This window comes from Moschus berezovskii, chromosome 13 (assembly GCF_049115385.1).
Source record: "Moschus berezovskii isolate FMDL1 chromosome 13, NW_MosBer_1.0, whole genome shotgun sequence".
Classification (NCBI taxonomy): Eukaryota; Metazoa; Chordata; class Mammalia; order Artiodactyla; family Moschidae; genus Moschus; species Moschus berezovskii.
In genome coordinates this window covers 63,688,734-63,713,700 of record NC_142472.1, presented here as the reverse complement: position 1 = coordinate 63,713,700, position 24,967 = coordinate 63,688,734, and the positions used below count along the sequence as shown (strand labels likewise).

General features: G+C 42.9%; 1 protein-coding gene across 1 annotated transcript in view; it reads left to right on the top strand.

Moving 5' to 3' along the window:
- Window positions 1-22,002, top strand: part of PROSER1 (proline and serine rich 1) — a 31,290-nt gene extending 9,288 nt beyond the window's left edge. The window contains exons 5-13 of the mRNA XM_055426205.2: window positions 798-891; window positions 1,987-2,097; window positions 4,386-4,469; window positions 8,436-8,514; window positions 9,129-9,224; window positions 13,959-14,003; window positions 17,399-19,037; window positions 19,704-19,854; window positions 20,628-22,002. Of these exons, the coding sequence (XP_055282180.2) occupies window positions 798-891; window positions 1,987-2,097; window positions 4,386-4,469; window positions 8,436-8,514; window positions 9,129-9,224; window positions 13,959-14,003; window positions 17,399-19,037; window positions 19,704-19,854; window positions 20,628-20,750 (2,422 nt within the window). The 3' untranslated portion in view covers window positions 20,751-22,002. The remainder of the gene's footprint in view (window positions 1-797; window positions 892-1,986; window positions 2,098-4,385; window positions 4,470-8,435; window positions 8,515-9,128; window positions 9,225-13,958; window positions 14,004-17,398; window positions 19,038-19,703; window positions 19,855-20,627) is intronic.
- Window positions 22,003-24,967: the final 2,965 nt, after the last annotated feature.

Here is a 24,967-nt window from a genome sequence, read left to right as displayed (position 1 = left end):
ATTGAGTTTAATTATTTTGATTTGGCTGCATATTGGTGACTTGCTTTGCCTTCCCTCTCAGAACAGCTTGAAAGGCTTGTTGATAAATCCATAGATTTATGGTTAGATGGGTTTTCTACATTCTGACAGTATATATTTTTTTGCTTCATATACACTTATTCTCTCTAGATCTTGTTTTCCTCAATTGTGAAAATAAGGATCTTATCTACCTGGTAGGGATGCAGATTTTAAATACGAGAAGATTTAAAACACCCAGCACAGCATTTGAGAAATGATTGTGAAATAAATTTGAGAAATGAATGTTAGAGAAAAGGAACCTACTCTATAATGTATTTATGAGAGTGTATAAATTGCTATTTATTTCCAGCACATGCAGTTTTTAAGTCCCTAATATATTTATAAATGACCACAAAAACACAAATTTAAAATAAAACATAAGATAAAACTTCATTTTTAGATCAACCTTGATTTTTATGCATTTAGCACAGAGGTTTGTTTTATTGCCAATAGCTCTCCTGACACGGACAGGGTAGATTTGCAAGAATCTCAAAATAGTGATTATTTTTTTTTAATTTGAAATATTACTTTGTTACTTTCAAGTAGCCAGGTAAACATCATTCAGTCACTATATTTACCATATTTATATAAACATGTTATTAATTACACTCGTCAATCAAAACTGAATAATCATACTCTTCTTGTTACATCATGGAAAAAAGGTTACTCAGATATATTTGTGTATTAAATGTGTATGTCCATGTTCTTAAATGAAGAGCTAAATTGTATTTCCTTGGTAGAAACATTGTTGATGCACAGAATTCTCGTCCCATTGAAGATTTGTTCAGGATAAATATGTCTGAGAAGAAACGGTGTAAGAGGGTGCTTGAACAGGTAATTTCCTCAAGATTGCTGTATAAACGGCACATGGTTTTCGTGGATGCTGATGAAGAAAACAGTACCGATCTTATTACTATGCTAACTGTTGATGAATAACCTGACTGCTCTTCTGTGATGGGTTAATAATGACAGCCCTGCAGTCTGTGGCGGGGAACTAGAGCTTTTAGGGGTGAGAGGGGGACACTGGGGAAGGAAGAGATGGCTTGAGAGTGAGAAGCCAGTGGCGCCTCAGTATGAGCCTCATGGGGTGTTTATTCTCACTCCCTTAGTAGCTCTGCCATGTCTCCAAGCTTTTGTCTTTAACTTTACATGTTTAGGAGGAACTGACTCAGACGGTAAAGAATCTGCCTGCAGTGCAGGAGGCCTGAGTTCCATCCCTGGGTCTAGAGGATCCCTTGGAGAAGGAAATGGCAAACCCATTCCAATATTCCTGCCTGGAAAAATCCCATGGACAGAGGAGCCTGGCGGGCTACCGTCCATGGGGTCACAAGAGTCAGACACGACTCAGCAACTAAACCACCACCAGGGACTTGACTTATTTGTCATCAGGCTTATTTTCATCAAACTCATAAAAGATGAATAACTATAAGGCTAAATTCCGGTTTGTTCATTTAAAATATCTAAGAGTGGGAGAAGTCGTACTTGTCCAAGTCTAGAAAACTTGATTTGTCATTCAAGGTAGTTATTTCTTAGGATTTTGACAGGTGGAAACTGGATTAGTGGTTAGAAACCTGCTCGAGGAGGGCATGGACTGCTCCCCTAGGAGCTGCAGCCCAGTCGTGTTTAGTTCTCGCACACAATTTACAGAATCCATCGTGGAGAGATCTTTGGGTAGGAGTCTACTAGTTGCGACGTTAAAAACATTCCATTACCATTTAAATAATTTCATTTAAGTGAAGTGATTTTACTTACTAACTTTAGTCATGTTCACTAGCGAAAGTGCTGACTGATGTATGAACAGATTGAATGTGGTGCTCTTCCTTAATCCATCCTATTTAGCAGGGCTTCCCAATATCCAGAACACTAAATTTTGTGAGTTTATTGGATTTTTTTTTTTTTTTAACAATCCTCCTCTTTGTTATGTTACAGGCTTTCAAAGGGGGCTGCAAAGCTCCTCATGCAATGATATCTTCTTGTGGAACAATCCCAGGAAATCCATATCCCAAAGGAAAACCTAGTCGCATCAATGGAATTTTCCCAGTAAGCGTACTTGTGCTACATGTGCAACTTCTTTGTATAAAATTGAACACAGTTATGGAATTTAAAGAAAATGCCAGTTGATGATGCTTCTACAAAGTAAAGGAATTGTACTATGTCAGCAACATAATTCATAGATTCACCACTGAATGAAAGCTCATACATAAGCTATATTAAAATATTTCTATAAAATATATAGAACAACAGCCAGACTGAAAAGAGAGTGATTTGGTTTTTACTTGTTTTGGTAAGTATTTTAGAAGCACTGATTTACATGTAATAAAGGACTATTTCTCAGATTCTCAGTATTCTTCAAACAGTTTCACACGTAAGTGTTTGGGAAATCCTGCATGCAGTGTCTTTTTTGGAGAATCACATTGCATAATAAAGGCTCTGAGAAGTCCCACAAGAAAGACACTTATTTTTACATCACCCAGTGTTCCTCAGATTTCTTTGTGAAATAATTTTTTCAAAGAATGGTCTATTTTTAATGCAATGTGACAAATAGCCTTAAAACTTAGTGGATTGAAGCAATAAACATTTAGTGTCTCATGTAGTTTCTCTGAATCAGGAGTCTAGGAATAGCTTAGTTTGTTTGGTTCTGGCTCAGGGTTTCTCATGAGGCTGCAGTCATCTGCTTGCTTGATTGGGGAGAGAGCATGAGCTTCCAAGGTGAGTCATGTACCTAGCAAATTACTGGTGAGGTTGGCAGGTGGGGGGTCTTTGATCCTGGGCATAAAGACATTTCCATAGTGCTGCTTGAATACCTCTTGACACGACAGCTGACTTCCACCAAAGCAGATGGTCCTGGAGACGGCCAGTGGAGGCCACGTTGTCTGTTATGGCTCAGCCTTGGCAGTCAAGTGCCCTCAGTTCTGGAACATCGTGTTTGTTACATGGGTCAATCCTGTTCATGTAGGGGGCTGCACAAGGACACGTAAGAGCTGAGGATCACTGGGGGCCACCTTGGAAACTAGCTCCAAACTAGTATGTACCACTTAGAACACAAACTATTAGGGGGACACATTGTAAGAGGGAGTCAGCTTATTTTCATTTGTTAATTAGAGCAGTACGTCAAGGCTGTATATTGTCACCCTGCTTATTTAACTTATATGCAGAGTACACCATGAGGAACGCTGGGCTGGAAGTGAAAGAGGAGAGTGAAAAGGTTGGCTTGAAGCTCAACATTCAGAAAACAAAGATCATGGCGTCTGGTCCCATCACTTCATGGGAAATAGATGGAAAAACAGTGGAAACAGTGTCAGACTTTATTTTTAAGGGCTCAAAAATCACTGCGGATGGTGATTGCAGCCATGAAATTAAAAGACGCTTACTCCTTGGAAGAAAAGTTATGACCAACCTTGATAGTTATTAAAAAGCAGAGACATTACTTTGCCAATCAAGGTCCGTCTAGTCAAGGCTATGGTTTTTCCCGTGGTCATGTATGGATGTGAGAGTTGGACTGTGAAGAAAGCTGATCGCCGAAGAATTGATGCTTTTGAACTGTGGTGCTGGAGAAGACTCTTGAGAGTCCCTTGGACTGCAAGGAGATCCAACCAGTCCATTCTAAAGGAGATCAATCCTGGGTGTTCATTGGAAGGACTGATGCTAAAGCTGAAACTGCAATACTTTGGCCACCTCATGCGACGAGTTGACTCACTGGAAAAGACTCTGATGCTGGGAAAGGTTGGGGTCGGGAGGAGAAGGGGACGACAGAGAATGAGATGGCTGGATGGCATCACTGACTCTGTGCACATGAGTTTGAGTGAACTCCAGGAGTTGGTGATGGACAGGGAGGCCTGGAGTGCTGTGATTCATGGGGTTGCGGAGAGTTGGACACGAGTGAGCGACTGAACTGAACTGAATTAGAGCAGTCTCGAGTGAGGTCAATGTGAGCGATCACAGTTAATACAGAGAACACCATTTCTTATTACTTATTTTCAACTCTAAGTACTGTTTTTGATTCTTAGAGCATCAGATACTGTAGCACTGGAGCTGTCTCTGGCTGCTCCTACTGTGCAGTGAAAAATTAGAACATACTTTCTCCTCCTGTCTCCCTGTGTGTATTGTGTGTTTCCTAGAACCTCTGCACGTGTTATGAGGACTGCATCAGGATCATGAGCCAGGGCAGGACTGGGGCTGTGGTCCCTCCTTACGCTCCTGTCAAGTTATGTCCTTTCTTCAGAGTAGCACAGCAAGGGTCTGGGTTTGTTTTGTTTTTGCTTTGGGGTTTGTATGGGTTTTGTTTCGTTTTTAATCTCAATTCTCTTTCCTTCTTTTTTTTGAAATAGGGAACCCCTTTGAAGAAAGATGGTGAGGACTGTACCAATGAAGGCAAAGGAATAGCCGCACGGATTCTCGGACCATCCAAACCAGTATGTTTAGAAAATAAGTGACAGAACAAGTCTTGATGCTTATATATGGTTTTCTGTCTATTCAAAGTATAAATTTCATTTTTTGTTGAGCAGTCTAAAGTGAAATAGAAACTCTAGGAAAGTGAATGGGTTCCTAAGGAAATACACTACAATTAGTTAACAGTGTTAAAGGCCCCTTTGAGGATTAATGGCGTATTTTAACAGTAGACCAGTTGAACTGCTGTTACTGTTTTTTTCTGCAGCTATATTCAGCAGTTCGCTTGAAGACGTGGAGAGTGGAGAGCACACTTTAACTAAGGTTGACCTACAAGATACAAGACCTTTTAGAACTAACACCCAAAAAAGATGTCCTTTTCATTATAGGGGACTGGAATGCAAAAGTAGGAAGTCAAGAAACACCTGGAGTAACAGGCAAATTTGGCCTTGGAGCACGGAATGAAGCAGGACAAAGGCTAATAGAGTTTTGCCAAGAGAACGCACTGGTCATAGCAAACACCCTCTTCCAACAACACAAGAGAAGACTCTACACATGGACATCACCAGATGGTCAACACCAAAATCAGATTGATTATATTCTTTGCAGCCAAAGATGGAGAAACTATATACAGTCAGCAAAAACAAGACCAGGTGCTGACTGTGGCTCAGATCATGAATTCCTTATTGCCAAATTCAGACTGAAATTGAAGAAAGTAGGGAAAACCACTAGACCATTCAGGTATGATCTAAATCAAATCCCTTATGATTATACAGTGGGAGTGAGAAATAGATTTAAGGGACTAGATCTGATCGACAGAGTGCCTAATGAACTATGGATGGAGGTTCGTGACATTGTACAGGAGACAGGGATCAAGACCATCCCCATGGAAAAGAAATGCAAAAAAGCAAAATGGCTGTCTGAGGAGGCCTTACAAATAGCTGTGAAAAGAAGTGATAAGGAAAGATGTGAGCATCTGAATGCAGAGTTCCAAAGAATAGCAAGGAAAGCTAAGAAAGCCTCCCTCAGTAATGAATGCAAAGAAATAAAGGAAAACAACAGAATGGGAAAGACTAGAGATCTCTTCAAGAAAATTAGAGATACCAAGGGAACATTTCATGCAAAGATGGACTTGATAAAGGACAGAAATGGTATGGACCTAACAGAAGCAGAAGATATTAAGAAGAGGTGGCAAGAATACACAGAAGAACTGTACAAAAAGCTTCACAACCCAGATAATCACGATGGTGTGATCACTCACCTAGAGCCAGACATCCTGGAATGTGAAGTCAAGTGGGCCTTAGAAAGCATACTACGAACAAAGCTAGTGGAAGTGATGGAATTCCAGTTGAGCTATTTCCAATCCTGAAAGGTGATGCTGTGAAAGTGCTGCACTCAATATGCCAACAAATTTGGAAAACTCAGCAGTGGCCATAGGACTGGAAAAGGTCAGTTTTCCTTCCAATCCCAAAGAAAGGCAATGCCAAAGAACGCTCAGACTACTGCACAATTGCACTCATCTCACATGCTAGTAAAGTCATGCTCAAAATTCTCCAAGCCAGGCTTCAGCCATATGTGAACCGTGAATTTCCAGATGTTCAAGCAGGTTTTAGAAAAGGCAGAGGAACCAGAGATCAAATTGCCAACATCTGCTGGACCATCGAAAAAGCAAGAGAGTTCCAGAAAAACATCTATTTCTGCTTTATTGACTATGCCAAAGCCTTTGACTGTGTGGATCACAATAAACCGGAGAATTCTGAAAGAGATGGGAATTCCAGACCACCTGACCTGCCTCTTGAGAAACCTGTATGCAGGTCAGGAAGCAACAGTTAGAAGTGGACATGGAACAACAGACTGGTTCCAAATAGGAAAAGGAATACGTCAAGGCTGTATATTGTCACCCTGCTTATTTAACTTATATGCAGAGTACATCATGAGGAACGCTGGGCTGGAAGAAGCACAAGCTGGAATCAAGATTGCCGGGAGAAATATCAATAACCTCAGATATGCAGATGACACCACCCTTATGGCAGAAAGTGAAGAGGAACTCAAAAGCCTCTTGATGAAAGTGAAAGAGGAGAGTGAAAAGTTGGCTTAAAGCTCGACATTCAGAAAACTAAGGTCATAGCATCTGGTCCCATCACTTCATGGGAAATAGATAGACAGACAGTGGAAACAGTGTCAGACTTTATTTTTTTTTGGGCTCCAAAATCACTGCAGCTTCTGATTGCAGCCATGAAATTAAAAGACGCTTACTCCTTGGAAGGAAAGTTATGACCAACCTAGAGAGCATATTAAAAAGCAGAGACATTACTTTGCCAACAAAGGTCTGTCTAGTCAAGGCGATGGTTTTTCCAGTGGTCACGAATGGATGTGAGAGTTGGACTGTGAAGAAAGCTGATCGCCGAAGAATTGATGCTTTTGAACTGTGGTGTTGGAGAAGACTCTTCAGAGTCCCTTGGACTGCAACTAGATCCAACCAGTCCATTCTAAAGGAGATCAGTCCTGGGTGTTCATTGGAAGGACTGATGCTAAAGCTGGAACTCCAATACTTTGGCCACCTCATGCGAAGAGTTGACTCATTGGAAAAGACTCTGATGCTGGGAGGGATTGGGGGCAGGAGGAGAAGGGGACGACAGAGAATGAGATGGCTGGATGGCATCACCGACTGGATGGACATGAGTTTGAGTGAACTCCAAGTTGTTGATGGATAGGGAGGCCTGGCGTGCTGTGGATTCATGGGGTCGCAAAGAGTCGGACACGACTGAGCAACTGAACTGAACTGAACTGAAGGTTGAGGTATGATGGCTGGATTAATGTTAGTTTTAGTGAAGTGAGAATGGAGCCAGGAGGTGGAGCGTATTTTCAAGGGAGTGATTGGAATATAAACTGAGCAGAAGACAACCTCGTGAGTTGAAGGATTGTACTACGAGAGGCCAACACACAGCCGCCTTGCAGTCCTGACTGCCCACCTGACAAGAACTTGTGTGGCTGTTGTTTACAGTAAAATAGTCACAGATCATAGTCCTTGCACAGAACTAGCACATTATCCAGGGCTGCCATTAAGAGTGCTGGAGGGGGTCTAGTTTCCTCACTCCAGGGCATCCCGTCTGCTCCAGGATGTGGGTGCCAGCCCCCTCGAGGGGCTGTGTGCGCTCTCTCATCCTCTGCATCTCTGTGGTTACGATTGCAGCGTGTGTCCTGGCTTTGCTTACCTCTGGTCCTCTGGAGACCAGCTCTTTGAATGTTCTTTCATACCTAAGTCCTGTGGACTCTAACATGGAAGATTTGTAGATTTCAAAAGGTAAAAAGACTAAGCTACTGAATTCATAATTCCAGTCTGCATTCTACTGGAGTTGTCAGAATGCCGAATGCCAAATGCCAAAGGAAACAGCGCTTGTTTCTTTCAAAAAGAGAAAAGGGGTAAGAATAAGAAGATGACTTTCCAAAGGGATGTGTGGGAAGCTCTTGAGTAGTTGAGATTCCAAAGCCTGGTGGGTTTCTTGTGCTCCGTGGGAGGAGACAGGAGTCCTTGATTAACCTAGGCTGGGTCAGAGAAGAGTTTGCTGTTCAAGATGAGGGTGGGCTTGTGTTGGAGATGATCTGCAGCTGAAATAAAAAATGTAACACCTGTGCAGCAGACCAAATGGAGTTGAGTTTGAGCACACTCCAGGAGATGGTGAAGGGCAGGGAAGCCTGGCGGGTCGCAGTCCATGGGGTCGCAAGTCGCACATGACTGAGCGACTGAACAGCAGCAACAGCAGCAGCAGTCTTTGGCAGGATCTCTCTTTGGACTTTAATAGGAGCCACATTTATTAAAGCAAAGAAATTTCCCTCCTTTGTGCATTTGTTAGTGCAGCGGCAATTGATATGCTGGGGCATTTTTGGCCTCTTAGGCCTAAATGTTTTGAAACACAGGTTGTATTTTGTTTTGCCAGGAGACAGCTTCCTTGACGTTCTGCTAACTGCTGTACTTTCCCCTCTCGTTCTAGCCTCCTTCAACATACAATCCACACAAACCTGTTCCTTACCCGATACCTCCATGCCGACCACACGCAACTATTGCACCAAGTAAGGAGCTCTTTCAGAGTTCACTTTTTTTCTTTTTGCTCATTATTTATTAACTTGAAAGTAAAAGTTGGTACATATACTCTGGAAATCTGGAGCACTCATGAAATATGCTATGCTGAGCTTTCCTTTGCCCACACTTGGTTACTCCAGGGTGTTGGTCTGCAACAGTGCAAAAGACTAAGAGTCTCATTTAGGATGTTTTCCTTTTGATAAATTAATTATAGACTTTCTTCATTGTTAATTATTTATATAAGCGTTTGTTTATGGGCAAATCATCTTGAATCCCTTTTTTGATAGTTGGTATTCAAAGACATCATCGGTGCATTTAACTTGAAAGGGCCAAGTGTGTGTGCTTAACGGAAAAGGCAAATCATACAAGTCTGGCAGGTTCTGCCCATCGTGCCCTTCAGTGAGTTAGGCCTGGAGTGAGCCCGCACTGGGAAATAGAAGTCTCTGCTTGTCTCATTCGATTTCACTCTTCCCCCAAGCCTCCATGTAAAACGCAACTGCACTAGATAAACACAGTTTTAGAAAAAAAGTAGGTAGCTGTGTCAATACGGCTTGAATTCAGAATGATGCTAAATTGTACATTTTTTTTTCTATTTTTATTTTAGGTGCTTATAACAATGCAGGTCTGGTACCGTTAGCCAACGTCATAGCTCCAGGAGTGCCCCCGCCACCTCCATACACTCCTAATCCAGTAGCAGCAGGTAAAATCAGGTTGTTATGGGGTGTTAAAAGTCAGTAACTTTCTCACCTTACATTCAGAGGGACAGATGTGTGGTGTGGGGTTTTCCTAACAGGGAGCACAGCCCCCAAGCCTGCTGATGGAGCCAAGTGTGACATCCAGTCTCCACTAGAGCGGTCTTGGCCCACATGCAACAGGTTTCTGTGTGCTAATTTTGTAGCCTGCAGCTTTACCAAATTCATTGATGAGTTCTGGTAGTCTTCTGGTAGCATCTTTAGGATCAGCATCTATTTAGGGTCTTCTGTGTGTAGTAAGTATCATGTCATCTGCAGTCAGTGACAATTTAACAACTTCTTTTCCAATTGGGATTCCCTTTACTTCTTTTTCTTCTCTGATTGCCATGGCAAGGACTTCCGAAACTGTGTTAAATAAAAGTGGAGAGAGTGGACATCTTCGTCTTGTTCCATCTTAGAGGAAATGGTTTCAACTTTTCACCGTGGAGTATGAGGTTAGCTGTAGGTCTGTAGCATACGGCCTTTATTATTACATTGAGGTGAGTGTGAACACGAGCAGGCTGCAGAAGCGGGAACCACGTCTCCTGAGCAGGACATTGACAGGCAGTGGGAAGCGCCACTGGCCTAGCAAGTATCGCTGTAGGGCACCTTCTGTCTGCCGTGGGGAGGAAAGGCTTGTTGGAAGGTGCTCAGAAGCACTGAACCTGCCCATACACTTTCCAGGTCAGCCTTTCCTTTGGGCCCATTGGGAACTCAGGATATGACGTGTAAATGTTTTTTTTTTTATCTTGTCAAATTGTTCCCCCAAAAGACTGCACCTGTCTATACCAGCCAGTGATGGTATATGAGCATACCATTTCTTCACACCCTTTCAAAATGGAATGATAACAGGTTTTTTGTTCTACTTTTGCCAATCTGATACACTCATTCAGCTGATACCTTCTTTTGTCTGTCTTTTAAAAGTTTATTTCATTCAGCTATTTGACTCCCCTGAATTTTGTCTTGTTTAGGAAACCCTTCCCCAGCCCAGCAGTGCAGCAATGTCTGTATTCTCTAATTACTGCTGTAATGATTGTTTTTAAGTGTATAGCTTTTCATTGACTTGCCATTTATTTCTGTATGTGTGTAGGGTAGGGCTAGAACTGAAATTAAGTTCTGTCTTAATTTACTTTTGCCCTTCCCCAAGATTCAGAGTTACTTACTAATGTTTAATAAATTCTTTTTTTTCTACTCAGAATGGCTCTGGCGTTTGCCGCTGAGTACTCTGACTGATTAAAGTTGCGAAATCTTTTTTCTAAAATCTATCATTTTATTTCTTGCCCTTATTCACAGTATGTTTTAACCTTAGAGTTTACATTTTTGTGTAGACAGAGGTTGTGAAAGAAAAGCTGGAACCATGTTACCTTAGTTCAGGTATTCTTAACCCTAAGTAGTTAGGCCAGCTAGTCTGGGGGTCTTTTAAGATTCCTACTCCATCTGGAACTTATTTTCATGTGGGGTGAAGTAGAGGGTTATCTTAATTTTTTTTTCCAGACAGTAGTCGGTCCATCCATGCCAGCACTCTTTATTAACTAATCTGTTTTCCCTGCTGCTTTGAAATAACATGTTTATCTTAAGTTTTCATTTACACACATGGCTCTAATTCTGGGCTCTTTATTCTGTTCCAATCTAGTTACTTTATGTTGCAATGATACCATATTGATGTAATTAGCAGATTTACAGTGTATTCTGGCATCTGATAAGGCTAGCTTTCTCTCACTGTATTTTCGTATCTTTCTTATCCACTTTTGGAAATTGACTCTTCCATGTGAAGTTTTAAGATCACCTTATGCAATTAGAAAAGAGTTGAATTTATGTATTTATAGTTATATAGTAATTTGGAGTGATGACTTTTTTATATTAACTTTCTACCATTTAATTATATCTATATATCCTTACGGAGAAGGCAATGGCAAGCCACTCCAGTACTATTGCCTAGAAAATCCCATGGATGGAGGAGCCTGGTAGGCTGCAGTCCGTGGGGTCGCTAAGGGTCGGACACGACTGAGCGACTTCACTTTCACTTTTCACTTTCCACTTTTACACATTGGAGAAGGAAATGGCAACCCACTCCAGTGTTCTTGCCTGGAGAATCCCAGGGACGGGGGAGCCTGGTGGGCTTCCATCTATGGGGTCACACAGAGTCGGACACGACTGAAGTGACTTAGCAGCAGCAGCAGCAGCATATATCCTTAAATCGTGGCAAGTGGTAGTGTATTTCCAGGCCTTACGTTATTGCTTGCAATAAGTGTTTTTTGCGGGTGGGGGAGGTTTATTTGAGTTATAGCTGATTTACAATGTGTTAATTTCTGCTTCTTTCAAGATTTTGTAGTTTTCTTCATATAGGTTTTTTTGCCTTAGGTTTGTATCTAGGAATTTTAGAGGAATTTTTTTGTTACAATTATAAATGGATATTTCATTTGTAGGTACTTGTTACTGATTTCCTATTTTAGGTTTTTTGTTTTTTTTTTTTCTTTGAAAGTCTCTTTTTCTGGGTATAAAATGTCAGCTGACTTATACTTTACCAAGTATAAGTAAGCCACCTGCCCTTCCCCCACCGCCATCCCGCCCACCCCAGCCTTATTGGGTATTGACCCTCATTGGGTCCACACTTCTTTTTTGTTTTCGTTTTTCAGAAGTCTTTTGCCTGTATCTTTATTTTTAATATTTTTTTAGGGTTTTGTTTGTTTGGTAAGTTAGTTGTTTTGTAAATTATGAATAGCTAGAATCTGACTTTTGTAAACCAGTGGGGAAGAGACTTGATAGGAGTTTCAGATTATCATAAAAATCGCTTATTTGTTCTTCAGTTCAGTCGCTCAGTCGTGTCCAACTCTTTGCGACCCCATGAATCACAGCTTCCATTTTATTTTTATGCTCATTATTATTCTTTTATCCCAGTTTTTCATTTTTCTTATTTTTGTTTACTTGAATTCATTCAAATTGCTTTAAGATTTTTTAACAACTTTTCTTTTCTTGCTCCTACTCAAATTAGAATTTCTGTCTTTAAATATCACTAGTGATCATCTTCATATTCTTAGTGGTTGTCAGTGTACAGAAAGTAAAAACAGTTGTCCTGCATCCCACCATTGACTTCCATACTCCCTCTCCTTGATCATCAGTTTGTGTCTCTTGATGGAATACATTTTTCTTTCTGTGCCTCTGAACTCATGGCTTCTTAACTTTGTGACTTCTCTTTGATGCCCTGTCCCCATATACTCATTCTAATTTTCTTCTAGTAGAAAATTTCTCTAATGAGCTTTTTCAAAAAGGGTAGAGGTGTAGGATTATAGATGAGAAACCCAATTCTCACTGATTTTCTTTATTAGAACCTTAGTCTCTTTCTATAAACTTACAAAGAAGACATTCCTTATCTTTAGAGTTCACAAATGTCTTTAGTCTTGGAGTTCAGATATTTCACCAGGATATTTATGTGTGGATCTTATGGTTAATCCTTCCTAGAACTCTGTAAGCCCTTCAGATGTGAAAAGTCAAGTCTTTAAAGCTTTGGAAATTTTTGTCTTTATATTCCTTTAATTAATGATATTTCATCTGTTTTTTCTCCTTCTAGTACTCTTATTTTTCAGTGTATTTGTTCTAAGTTTCTTAGGTAATCATTCAGTACCTTAAAAAAATTTTTTTTTTCCCATTTTAAATGGAACTTTTAATTTCAACTATGTAATTTAGCTTTCAGTAGTATTATTTCTAATCTTCACCATTCTTTCCATTTATTAACTTGGAGTAGATTTTTATATCTAAAGTCTTCAGCTTCTCTGCTCATTTTCTTACAGTATTATGTGTGTATATATTCTTCATTTGCATTACAGGATTTTAAAGTTCTTTTTCTTTCATTAAATCTCTGGATAGACACTGTCTAAGTTTATTTGTACTCAAGTCCCTGAAACAGGCTTGATCTTTTTTACTCACTGTGTCAGGGCTTGTGGGTTCCCTTTTGCACTTTATGCCTATCACATTGATGCTTTCTTGGGCAGTTACTGTCAAGCCACGAGAGGTCATTTGTTTGCCACTGTATCTCTGACTAATGGCTTGGTAAGATGGGTCCTTTCCCATGGGGCTGGAGAGGAGTGTGCTCTAGGCTGTTGGTCTCATGGGCCTCAAGTCGGCCTCAGCTCAGGCAGTTCCCCCTGACATCTTCTAGCATGGGGCCTTTTCTAGAACTGAGTATAGCGGTGGACAGAGCCACTTTCTCTCAGTTTGCTTGGTGATGCACCCACCTTGTGAGATTGGCCTCTCAGGCGGCAGTGGGTTCTGCCCTCAGCATCCACCTCCCACTTCCAGGTCTCCCCTGCATTGTAGGCAGTGGTGCCCAGCAGTGCTTGTCAGCTTAGCTGGTGACAGTGGCTCCTGTCGGCACTCCTACTGCACTCTCTCCTAAAAGACACACCTGGCCTTCCACCATCTTTCCTAAAAGCCTTCTTAAATGAATCTATAAAATAACAGTGTCTGCTTAAAGCCCAATAAGGAGAAGTGGTGGGGACAATTGCTCATAATCCTTGCAGTCTTTGTATAGTTACTACTATGATTTTTATTTCCTTTTTTTTTTTCCCTATAGGCATATGTTGTTTTTCCTAACACAGTATACACACATATTCTGGATTTTTTTTCTTTTACCCCAGTCTCTGATTATTATGATGGTGAATAATTTGATTAAAGCTGGAAATCAACTTTTATTTATTTTCTCATAGAGAATGAAGACCTCTCCAGTCAGTCAAAACCTACACAGAATCAAGGTAAGCACCAAATTTGATGTCTGTCCTGGCTGCCTGCTCTGTTTTTCACTGAGATCAATTTGAGTTGAGTGTATTTGAAATCTTTTATGCTTTAGGGAAAGTTCCTGGTTAAAAAATTTAATTAATCGATGCTTACTAAAAGTGACTTAAGATTGATACATTTTATTTAAAAATAAAATTTTAATGGTGGTACATTTTACACACATAGCATGCAATGTATAAAATATAATCTATAAAATGTCTGTCTTATAGAATCATCTAAGAAAGCTTTTAAATCCATATTAACTGGATTTAAAAATAACCATATATCTCTGTGTGCTGTTTGTAAAACTTTGAAGCCGTCTCAGTGCTATGTGGCATTGTATCTGCATTCACTTTACATTATATGATGTTCGAAGCCTCATTTTCTTAAATATATAAACAACATTTCTTTTTGATAAAATCCCTTTTTTGACAAATGCTGTGTCAGATAGATCTTTTAGACTTAATTATTTCAATACGTATTCGGAGTAGTGTAATTTAACGTAAGGAAAGAAGAAAGAGTTGAAGAAGGGGCAGCAGAGCAGGAAGCGGGATCAGCAGGTGACGGTGAGGCGAGCCTTCCACGTGGGCGCAGCTCTGTGACATTTTCCCCTCCCCGTAGTGGAGGATGTGTGTGGTCAGGAAAGAGATGCTCTCTGCTGTGAGACAAAACCGGGGCCAGTTCTTATGTAGCAGAAGTAGCACATGAATCTGATCATCACAGTGCTCGGGTAGGAATCTTGGTGGGAGAACTCCATTCCCCGAGAATGTGTGGAAACAGTGCTTTTTAGCTGGTGATTTCTAAGGTGGTAGCACAGCAGGGAGGAAAGAACCCTAAGTGAGACGTCAGGACATAACAGTGTTTGATCCTGGCTCTGGCACCACCCGGCTTTGTAACCTTGAGTTGCTGATTTAGCTTCTAGCAAAGGGAGATTAAGGAAACCTCAGCCTTTATGCTCAGCTTTGTTAATAGATCTGTTTTTGAAGAGAATAAACAGATTAAGTATCATCAGCACCTTTGTTAGGAAGAGCACACTTTGCTTTTCCTTTGCTGTGTTATCTTAGCATGCTTAAGATTGTGTTTCCTTTTTGAACCATATTAAGAAACAAAATACAAACAAGTATAGTGCTTAAGAACACAAGTATGACAGACCTTGCTGAAGTCTTGGTTCTGTCACTTCACAGCTGCATGACCTTTTTATCATCATCATTATTGTTATCACTGTGGTAAGATCTCTTATTGAGATCTACCCTTGTAACCAATTTTAACTACACAGTATAGTATTGTTCGGAGAAGGAAATGGCAAACCACTCCAGTACTCTTGCCTGGAGAATTCCATGGATGGAGGAGGAGCCTGGTAGTCTATAGTCCATGGGATCGCAAAGAGTTGGACATGACTGAGCAACTTCATTCATTCATAGTATTGTTAACTGGAGGCATGGTGTTGTACAGCTGATTTCTAGAACTCACTCATCTTGCATAATTGAAACTTTATGTCCTTTGAACACCACTCAATAGCTGCATGATCTTTTAACAAATTACTTAATCACACTAAGCCTGAGATTGCCCATCTGTAAAATGGGGGTATTTAGTGCCTGTCTCAGGGTTATGTGAGGACAAATGAAATGATGGGTGTAAAGTACTTAGCACAGTATCTGACACATCGTGTTTTGGTTAACAACCAAATTAGATGACAGGAAAGTGGTATTTACCATGGTATGGTTTTGGGGGGAGGGGAGGTTCATTTTTCTGTTCTATTTCTGTAGGCACTGTGATTAATAGTGCATGGCTTTTGTGTCATTATACGTAAAGATCTCCAACAGAGGTCGCTATAAAGAACACTGTGGGACAGCTTGGCTTTCCCTTGTCATTAACTACATGGTCCTCAGCATGAAGTTAAATAAGACAGGGAATTCTCAGATGTTTTCCCCACCAGATGTTTCCCAACCAATATTAACCTAAATCATTTTTTGGTACATTATTTACAAACACAAAATTAGGCATATATTCCTTGTGCTTTTTTAGTTCTTATAAAACAAATGAAATACAGAGCTACAAACCTATTTTCATATGTACTCTCAATTTAAAATGATAGTGATTTTCTTGAAACTAAATTACTGCTCATGATATGAATATGGTATGAACTACAGACCTTTTGAGTTTGATGTTTATATATTGTGTTTTACTTTGTCAATTCTCCTCCCATATTGATTATCTAAAACAGCTGTCGAATTTGTTCAGCCCAAGGTAGCACCCTTTGGCCATCACTTAGTACAAATGTATTACGTGGATGTGGGCTTCCTCTATTCTTTTCCTATGGTCCCTTCTCCATTTGTGATTAACACAGTGCATCACTTTATGGACCATGTCAGCTTCCTTACCAGAGTCTTTATTATGCATAGATTTAAAAATTTAAGTCTTAGTCCATGAAAAGGTCTTTCAGTTGATTATCACTGCAAAGGGAACATCTCTGTTTACAACTGAAACAGACTTCAGTGTGAATATAGCATGGATGGTAGTTGTCATTATGGCATTATCTACCTAAGTCTTGCATTCCGTTTGGCACCAACAAGATCAGAAGCTAATGTTTTTATTAATTGATTCAGGAGGGAATCCCAGGCATTCCCAAAATGCTTGTATTATTTGTAGAGTTTATCAGAATAAAAGTACTGTAGCAAACTCTAGAAGTTTTGAGAATAAGTCCTTGGGTGGGTTTGAGAACTGTAGGTGGGGTAATCGTGAGGTACACGTGCAGCAAACACTTACTAAACACGTAAATGCCAGGCACTGGGCTAGGTGTGAAGAGTGAAGCCTAGGACAAGCCAAGTAAGAGGAGTCAGTATGAGAAAGTGCTTGGGGGAAAATCTGTAGAGATTGGTAATCAACTCACAGAGTGGCAACCAAGAATACTGCAGAGATGGCCTGAGTATACTCGATAACCTTGTGTGCCTCTAGAGGGGATGATGTCCTGAGAGCTCTTCAGAGAGGAAGTGCCTTGTAATACTACTCTAGACAAGCAGCCTGAAAGAATGAGTACACCAAAACTAATCACAAAATAAATTCTTTGATATTTTTTTTTAAACTGGGAAGCTATGAAAGGAAAGTTTTATTTGCTCACTTGTCAAGGCTTCCTCACTGTGAACAGGAAGGCTGTGCTGATCAGAGTCCAGAACTCTGCAGGATCTAACCGAGGCTGCCTGGTGAAAATGGAATCCAGCAATGTGTACACTGCAGTAGCCTCTTAAACCTGTCATTGATTTTTCTTTGATATCTGTTAAATATTACATAAGCTTTTATCCATTTTCTTTTGAGTTAACATTTGAACTCTCAGCCATGATGATAACCTCTTGCCTCTCCTGCTCTCCCACCGCAGCATTCTCCACCCCGGCCAGTCAGCTCTTTCCCCCGCATGGCTCCAATCCCTCGACACCCGCTGCAACTCCGGTTCCTACCGCTTCCCCGGTCAAGGCAGGAACTCATCCGTCAGCGTCGGCCACCGCCAGCCTCCCAGGGATGAACCTGCCGAATACCGTCCTTCCTGTGTTCCCGGGGCAGGTCTCCGCCGTTCACCCGCCTCAGCCGATGACGCCGAACCCCACGGTGATCAGGACGCCTTCGCTGCCGGCCGCCGCAGTGACCTCTGTCCACAGCACCACGGCCACGCCCGTTCCTGCCGTGTTTTCTGGCCTCGTCCCCCTGCCGGGCCCTCCCGCCCTCCCGGCCCCGGCCCCAGCCCCTCAGGCCACGGCTGCGCCCCGGGCCTCCCCGGCTTCCAGTGAGACGTTCACCAGCCTCCCCTTCGCCGCCGCCTCTACCACCGCCACCAACAACCTCAACTCCGCTTCGCTGTCGTCGGTTTTCGCAGGGCTCCCGTTGACCCTGACGCCGGCGTCCCAAGGCGTGTCCAACCCGACCCCCTCCGTCCTCGCCGGGGGCTCGGCTCCCGGTGTCGCCTGTCCCCTGGGTGTGAACAGCCCGCTCCTGTCCGCCCTGAAAGGCTTCCTGACGTCCAGCGATACCAGCCTCATCAGCTCCTCCGCCCTGCCCTCCGCGGTGACCAGCGGGCTGGCCTCGCTCTCCTCCCTGGCCAACCAGGGCGCCGACCCCGCAGGCTCGGCCCCGAACAAGGGCTACCGGCCGCCGCAGGCGCCCACGCCGGGCCTGGCGCTGTTCCCCGGGCTGCCCTCGCCCGTGGCCAGCGCGGCGGCCTCCACGCCCCCCGCCCTGCCCGTGCCCGCCGCCCCCTCCTCAGCCTCCTCAGGGCCGGCCGCCCACCCGCACGGCCCCGCGGCCCCCGCCGTCACCACCCTGCCCGTGGTGGTCAAGACGGAGCCCACCAGCCCCACGCCTTCGGCCTTCAAGGGCCCGGCCCCCGCCACCGCGGGCGCGCTGGGCCTTCCTGGGGCGCTGGGCCGGGCGTACCCCGCGGCCTCGGTGCCCATCAGCCTGCCGTCCTGCCTTAACCCCGCGCTGCCGGGCCTCCCGGGGCTGAGCGCGCCCCTGACGGGCTCGAGCGCCCTGCCCGCCCTCCCCCTGGCCCCGCACGGCTCCTCCACACCCATCACCCCCGTCTTCACCGCCCTGCCTCCGTTCACGTCCCTGACCAGCAGCTTCCCCCTAGCTGCCACCCCAGCCCTCAACCCCCCGGCCTCTGCGCCCGCCGCCCCCGCCTCCACCTCGGCGGCGCCTCCGCACCCCGGCTCTGCGGCGCCCGTGCTCCCCGGACTCTCGGCCCCAGCGCCCGCCTCGGCGGCCGCGGCCTTCCCTCTCAGCCTGCCGGCCGCCGTGCCCTCACTCTTCTCGGTGGCACAGGGCCCACTGCCGGCCTCGGCACCCTCTTACCCCGGCTTCTCCGTCTCCAGCGCCCCTGGGGCCCCCGCGCTGCCCGCCTTCCCAGGGCTGCAGCCGCCCGCCACCGGTGCCGCCACCGCCCCGTCGCCAGCGCCCGTCCTCCCGGGCTTCGCCTCTGCCTTTAGTTCCAATTTCAACTCGGCTCTGGTTGCGCAGGCCGGGTACGTGCATGGTCTGGAGAGAGGGGAGGTGGTTCTTCACACGATATATCGTGTGTGATCTTGAAGTCCTTCAAATGAATCAGAAGTGAATTGTTGGCGCAAAATTATCTTTTTCTGGGCCGACACTTAAAAGGGCTTGAAATGTTTGTCTTAACATGTTTCTTTTTAAGATAAATGTATAAACTATCAATGCCTTCTCAGATAATAAGCAGGGATTCCCTGGTGGCTCAGACGGTAAAGAGTGTAATGCGGGAGACCCGGGTTCGATCCCTGGGTTAGGCAGATCCCCTGGAGAAGGAAACGGCAACCCACTCCAGTATTCTTGCCTGGAGATCCCATGGACAGAGGAGCCTGGCCCAGTAAAGTACATGGGTCACAGAGAGTCGGACACGGCTGAGTGACTTCACTTTCACTTTCTTTCAGATAACTTTAAGATTTGCATTTGGTGATTTATGTTGAAACAGCAAAACATAAACTCACTGAATTCAGAATAATAGACTTGATAATGGAAAGTAGATTTTATGTCTGCGTAAAACCTATTTATAGTTCCTTACAATAAAGACTTTCTAGGATGTTTTTTAACATCTCCAGATAGTATTTGACAGATGTAGAAGCAATCGCTTTTATGTATGTCTTGCATGTTGACCCGTTCTCTCTCTGTTTCAGCTTATCATCTGGACTTCAAGCTGCAGGCAGTTCAGTTTTTCCAGGCCTCCTGTCCCTCCCAGGCATCCCGGGATTTTCCCAGAATCCCTCACAGTCATCCCTGCAGGAATTGCAGCATAATGCAGCCACACAGTCAGCATTGTTACAGCAGGTGAGCAGCCCAGCCTGGAGCAAGTAAGGATGGGTGGCTCAGAGGTTAACGAGTCTGCCTCCAATGCGGGAGACCCGGGTTCGATCCCTGGGTCGTGGAAGATCCCCTGGAGAAGGAAATGGTAACCCACTCCAGTATTCTTGCCTGGAGAATCCCATGGATGGAGAAGCCTGGTAGGCTACAGTCCACGGGATCGCAAAGAGTCGGACACGACTGAGTGACTGAACAGAACAGAACAGGTGAAACATAGCTTCTGTAGTGATAACCTTGCAATACAGATAGTGGTACTCCAGCAGTGACCCAGAATGGCTGGAGATTTGATGATTAATTCTCTCCCCCAAATCTACAAATGATCCTTGTTTTCCTTCAGGAGAGTAACAAAGGTAGTAGAGTATATTCATCTGTGTGTTTTTTCTGCTTAGAGACTTTTAAATCTCAGTCTGGAGATTTTTACATACAGAATCTTTAGATGTAACAGGTAAATTTTAGCTTGTCTTCTTTAGTTAAAGTAGTGGACTGTTGAGGCAAATATTCTTCAGAAAACCTATTCTTTTTTTAAAGGATGTTAAACATTTTAAAGGCATTTCTATGCACTTCTACCAACTGAAGAAGTCTGAATGTTTCTTAAAAATTTCAGGAGACTGAACAGACTTACCTTGCCCCAGAATTTTTTTTTTTTTTCTTTTAAAAAAAGAAAAATGTGGGACTGGCAAAAGCCTGCACAGGCCTGATGGAATTTGGCACTCTGCTCACCTGTGCGTTCTTTCCATCAGGTCCACTCAGCATCGGCTCTGGAAAGCTACGCAGCTCAGCAGGATGGGTTTCCTAGTTACCCTTCGGCACCAGGAACACCATTTTCACTGCAGCCAGGCCTGTCCCAGAGTGGGTGGCAGTGAATATATTTTAACACATATCCTCCTGCAGAGCAACGTCAGACTTGCCTGAAGACCGCAGTGAACTCTCTGACAAATGTGTAGTTGGCCAGAAGTCAGGAAATGAGGCTAAGGATGATCCTGGGGAAACTGTGAAAAGAGTTTTAAAAAAAAACACAGTTGCATTCTTTAAACATGTGTTTAAGTGTGAGCACTCCCCTATGTAAATATACTGATGACAAATTGTACAGAGAATAATATTTTTAGAAGTGTTTGGGGACTTTCCACCTGCACCCTAGGACATTTTGAACGGTGTGTGTGAGTGGTGTAGGGGGACTACTGAAGAGGAGGTTGAACTCTCTATAGCCGAACACAGCCTTAATGCTGCCTGTACAGCATCCACTGACAGAAGTAATGGTCGTGCCTCAGACTTACGGGTTGCATATGGCCCTGGGGGAGTTACCACCCTTAATGCGCTTGAGTGGTTCCTATTAGCATCGCTGGAACTCAGTATCCATACTCCAGATATATCCACAAAAGGGAACTTGAGACCCACCATTATTTTTAACCCCTGACATTAACAAGCATACATGTACTGCTGAATTTAACCCAGTGTATTTCAGGTGAGTGAAAATGGTGCTTCATATAGTCCTTAGAATGACTTTCAGGTGTTTTCAACTAAAAACATATATATCCAGAACTACTTTCTTACAGAAATACAAGTAAGGCCTGTGATAATTTGCCTTCAGAACAAGTTTCTTAATCTCAGCAGTATCCAAATGTGAGTGAGGAACAGTGGACTGACCCTTGGGCCGCCTCTATCACGCATTGTACTCTGGAAGCTCTTGGTGAATGTTTACAATCATGGGATGTAGTCTTTCTATTTGTATTTAGAATCAAATGCTTATCTAAAATAATGATGTGACAACAGATAGAGAAGACTTTGCTCTGTTAGTAAATATGCAGTGTGTACTCTATTTAAGGACCTGTGGTAGTATAACACGATTGAATGTCATTAAGCATAATGACTGCCACATTCAGGGGGATCGGGGGAATAGCAAGAATGATTTCCAATCCTGTGATTAAAAGTATAAACTATAGAATCTACTGTAGTACATTTCAGCATCTAGAAGTTTTACTTTTTATAAAGACAGTGTCTAGAAGATGTTGCTAATGTATTTTCCTTCAACACGGGGAACAAACTTTTTAAGTATATTAATATTCCTGTATGGTCAGTTTTTAACAATTTTTTAAAATAAACTTTATGGATACAACATGTTTTATGTGTTTTATTCAGCGCTTGGATAGGTATTTTAAGTTTTTGTCTTGGAGCTAATATATAGGACATTTTTGTCTGAATTTAGTTGGTAGTCAACGTCTACTACTGATGCTCACTTAAATAACGCCTCGTGTGAAAGTTGAAGCACAACCAACACTTGAAACAGACTCTGTGCCTTTAAGCATCTTCCAACCCAAACTGGAAGTTGTAATTTGTTCTTCTTGAGTCTACACTTTGTGTGTGTGTGTGCGCGCTCAGTCACTCAGTAGTGTCTGACTCTACACTATGGACTGTAGCCCGCCAGGCTCCCCTGTCCGTGGGATTTTCCAGACAAGAATACTGGAGTGGATTGCCATTTCTTCCTCCAGGGGGTCTTCCCAACCCAAGGATCAAACGTGTGTCCTGCATTGGCAAGTGGATTCTTTACCACAGGCCACTGGGAAACCCTCATATAATTGATGAAGTTTAATCTTAAGCTTTACACTTTCCTAGATGGGTCTCTGCCTTTATAGTCTTTATAAACCTGTATTTGTAAAGTAATGTCACAGAATTTTAGAAAAGACTTAACACCAAATCAAGTTTAATGAGCCTTTTTTGTTTTTAAAGGTAACACAATAGTAGTAAACAATGTCGAACTTGGTTCAGTTAACGTATGAAATAATGGGCAATATTAGGGAAGTTGAGAAAAATGATCAAAATTAACATATCCCCAGGGTCCTTGTACTCATGAGGGACTTTATGATAAATTTTAAACTTTATGCCCAATAAAATTTTATGTTAAGGGTTAAAAGTTGTGTTTTTAATTCCTAATTGGTGAGGAGGAGAAAATAGAAAAAGTCATCCAGAAAGAAAGCACAGAAAAGTGAAAGAAATAAGCGCACATGCAAGGAGATCCAACCAGTCCATTCTAAAGGAGATCAATCTTGGGTGTTCATTGGAAGGACTGATGCTGAAGCTGCAACTCCAATACTTTGGCCACCTCATGCAAAGAGTTGACTCACTGGAAAAGACTCTGATGCTGGGAAGGATTAGGGGTGGAAGGAGAAGGGGACAACAGAGAATGAGATGGCTGGATGGCATCACCGACTCGATGGACATGAGTTTGAGTGAACTCCGGGAGTTGGTGATGGACAGGGAGGCCTGGCGTGCTGTGATTCATGGGGTCGCAAAGAGTCGGACACGACTGAGCGACTGAACTGAACTGAAGGTGTTAGCTTGATTGCCTGTGTGCTGGTTCCACAACAGTGGAGATGGAAAGGAAGAAGCAAGCTCAGATGGTTTTTCATGCAGGTTCAACTGAACAGACTCTTCCAAGAAAATAGAAAAACACTCCTCAACACATTCTTATAGACCATTATAACCTTGAAACAAAAGCTGAGGCTAGAATAGTATGAAAGAAAAATGTAAGTCAACCTTTTTCAAGAAAAGAGTAAAACATCAAAACGTGCTACATATGAAAAAGAAAGTGAAGTCACTCAGTCGTGTACGACTCTGCGATCCCGTGAACTGTAGCCCACCAGGCTCCTCCGTCCATGGAATTTCCCTGGCAAGAATCTGGAGTGGGTTGCCATTTCCTTCTCCAGGGGATCTTTGGACCCAGAGGTCAAACCCAAGTCTCCCACATTGCAGGCATACTCTTTACTGTCTGAGCCAGCAGGGAAGCCCCATGAGCCTCATAGATCATTATTCTTAAACAGTATGATACACTACAATCAAGTTGCATTTACATGAGGAGTGCAAGCGTAAAGTAACATAAATCTAAAAGTGTGGGACTTCCTAGTCGTTAGTGGCTGATAAGACTCCACACTCCCAGTGCAGGGGTGGGTTTGATCCCTGGTCAGGGAACTAGATCCCAGATGCCACAACTACAGATCTGGCGTGTCGCAATGAAGACTGACAACCCCAAGGGCTACAACTAAGACCTGGGGCAGCCAAACAGATATTTTAAAAAAGAAATCTAAAACTGCAATTCAACACATTAGCAAGTAGAGAAAAAAATTTCTCAGTCTCTCTTAAAAAAAAAAAAATCTGATAAAACTTAATCACCATAATGTTTCTTTTTTTTTTTTTGGTAATTAATTTATTTTTTATTGGAGGCAAATTATTTTATAATATTATATTGGTTGGTTTTGCCATACATTGACATGAATTCGCCCCGGGTTTATATAAGTTCCCCCTCCTGAACCCCCCTCCCACCTCCCTCCTCCCTCCATCCTCCCTCTGGGTCATCCCCGCATGCCAGCCCTGAGCATCCTATAACATGCATCAACCCTGAACTAGCGATTCGCTTCACATGTGACAACATACATGTTTCAATGCCATTCTCCCAAATCATCCCATCCTCACCCTCTCCCACAGAGTCCCAAAGTCTGTTCTATACATCTGTGTCTCTTTTGCTGTCTCTCATACAGGGCTATCATTTGCATCTTTCTAAATTCCATATATATGTGTCAGTATACTGTATTGGTGTTTCTCTTTCTGGCTTACTCCACTCTGCACAATAGGCTCCAGTTTCATCCACCTCATTAGAACTGATTCAAATGCATTCTTTTTAATTGCTGAATAATACTCCATTGTGTAAATGTACCAAAGCTTTCTTATCCATTCATCTGCAGATGGACATCTAGGTTGCTTCCATGTCCTGCCTATTATAAACAGTGCTGCAATGAACATTGGAGTACATGTGTCTCTTTCAATTCTGGTTTCCTCGGTATGTATGCCCAGGAGTGCGATTGCTGGATCATATGGCAGTTCTATTTCCAGTTTTTTGAGGAATCTCCACACTGTTCTCCATAGTGGCTGTACTAGTTTGCATTCCCACCAACAGTGTAAGAGATAAATCCACACACCTATGGATCTTTGACAAAGGAGGCAAGAATATAAAATGGAGAAAAGACAGTCTCTTTAACAAGTGGTGCTGGGAAAACTGGTCAGCCACTTGTAAAAGAATGAAACTAGAACA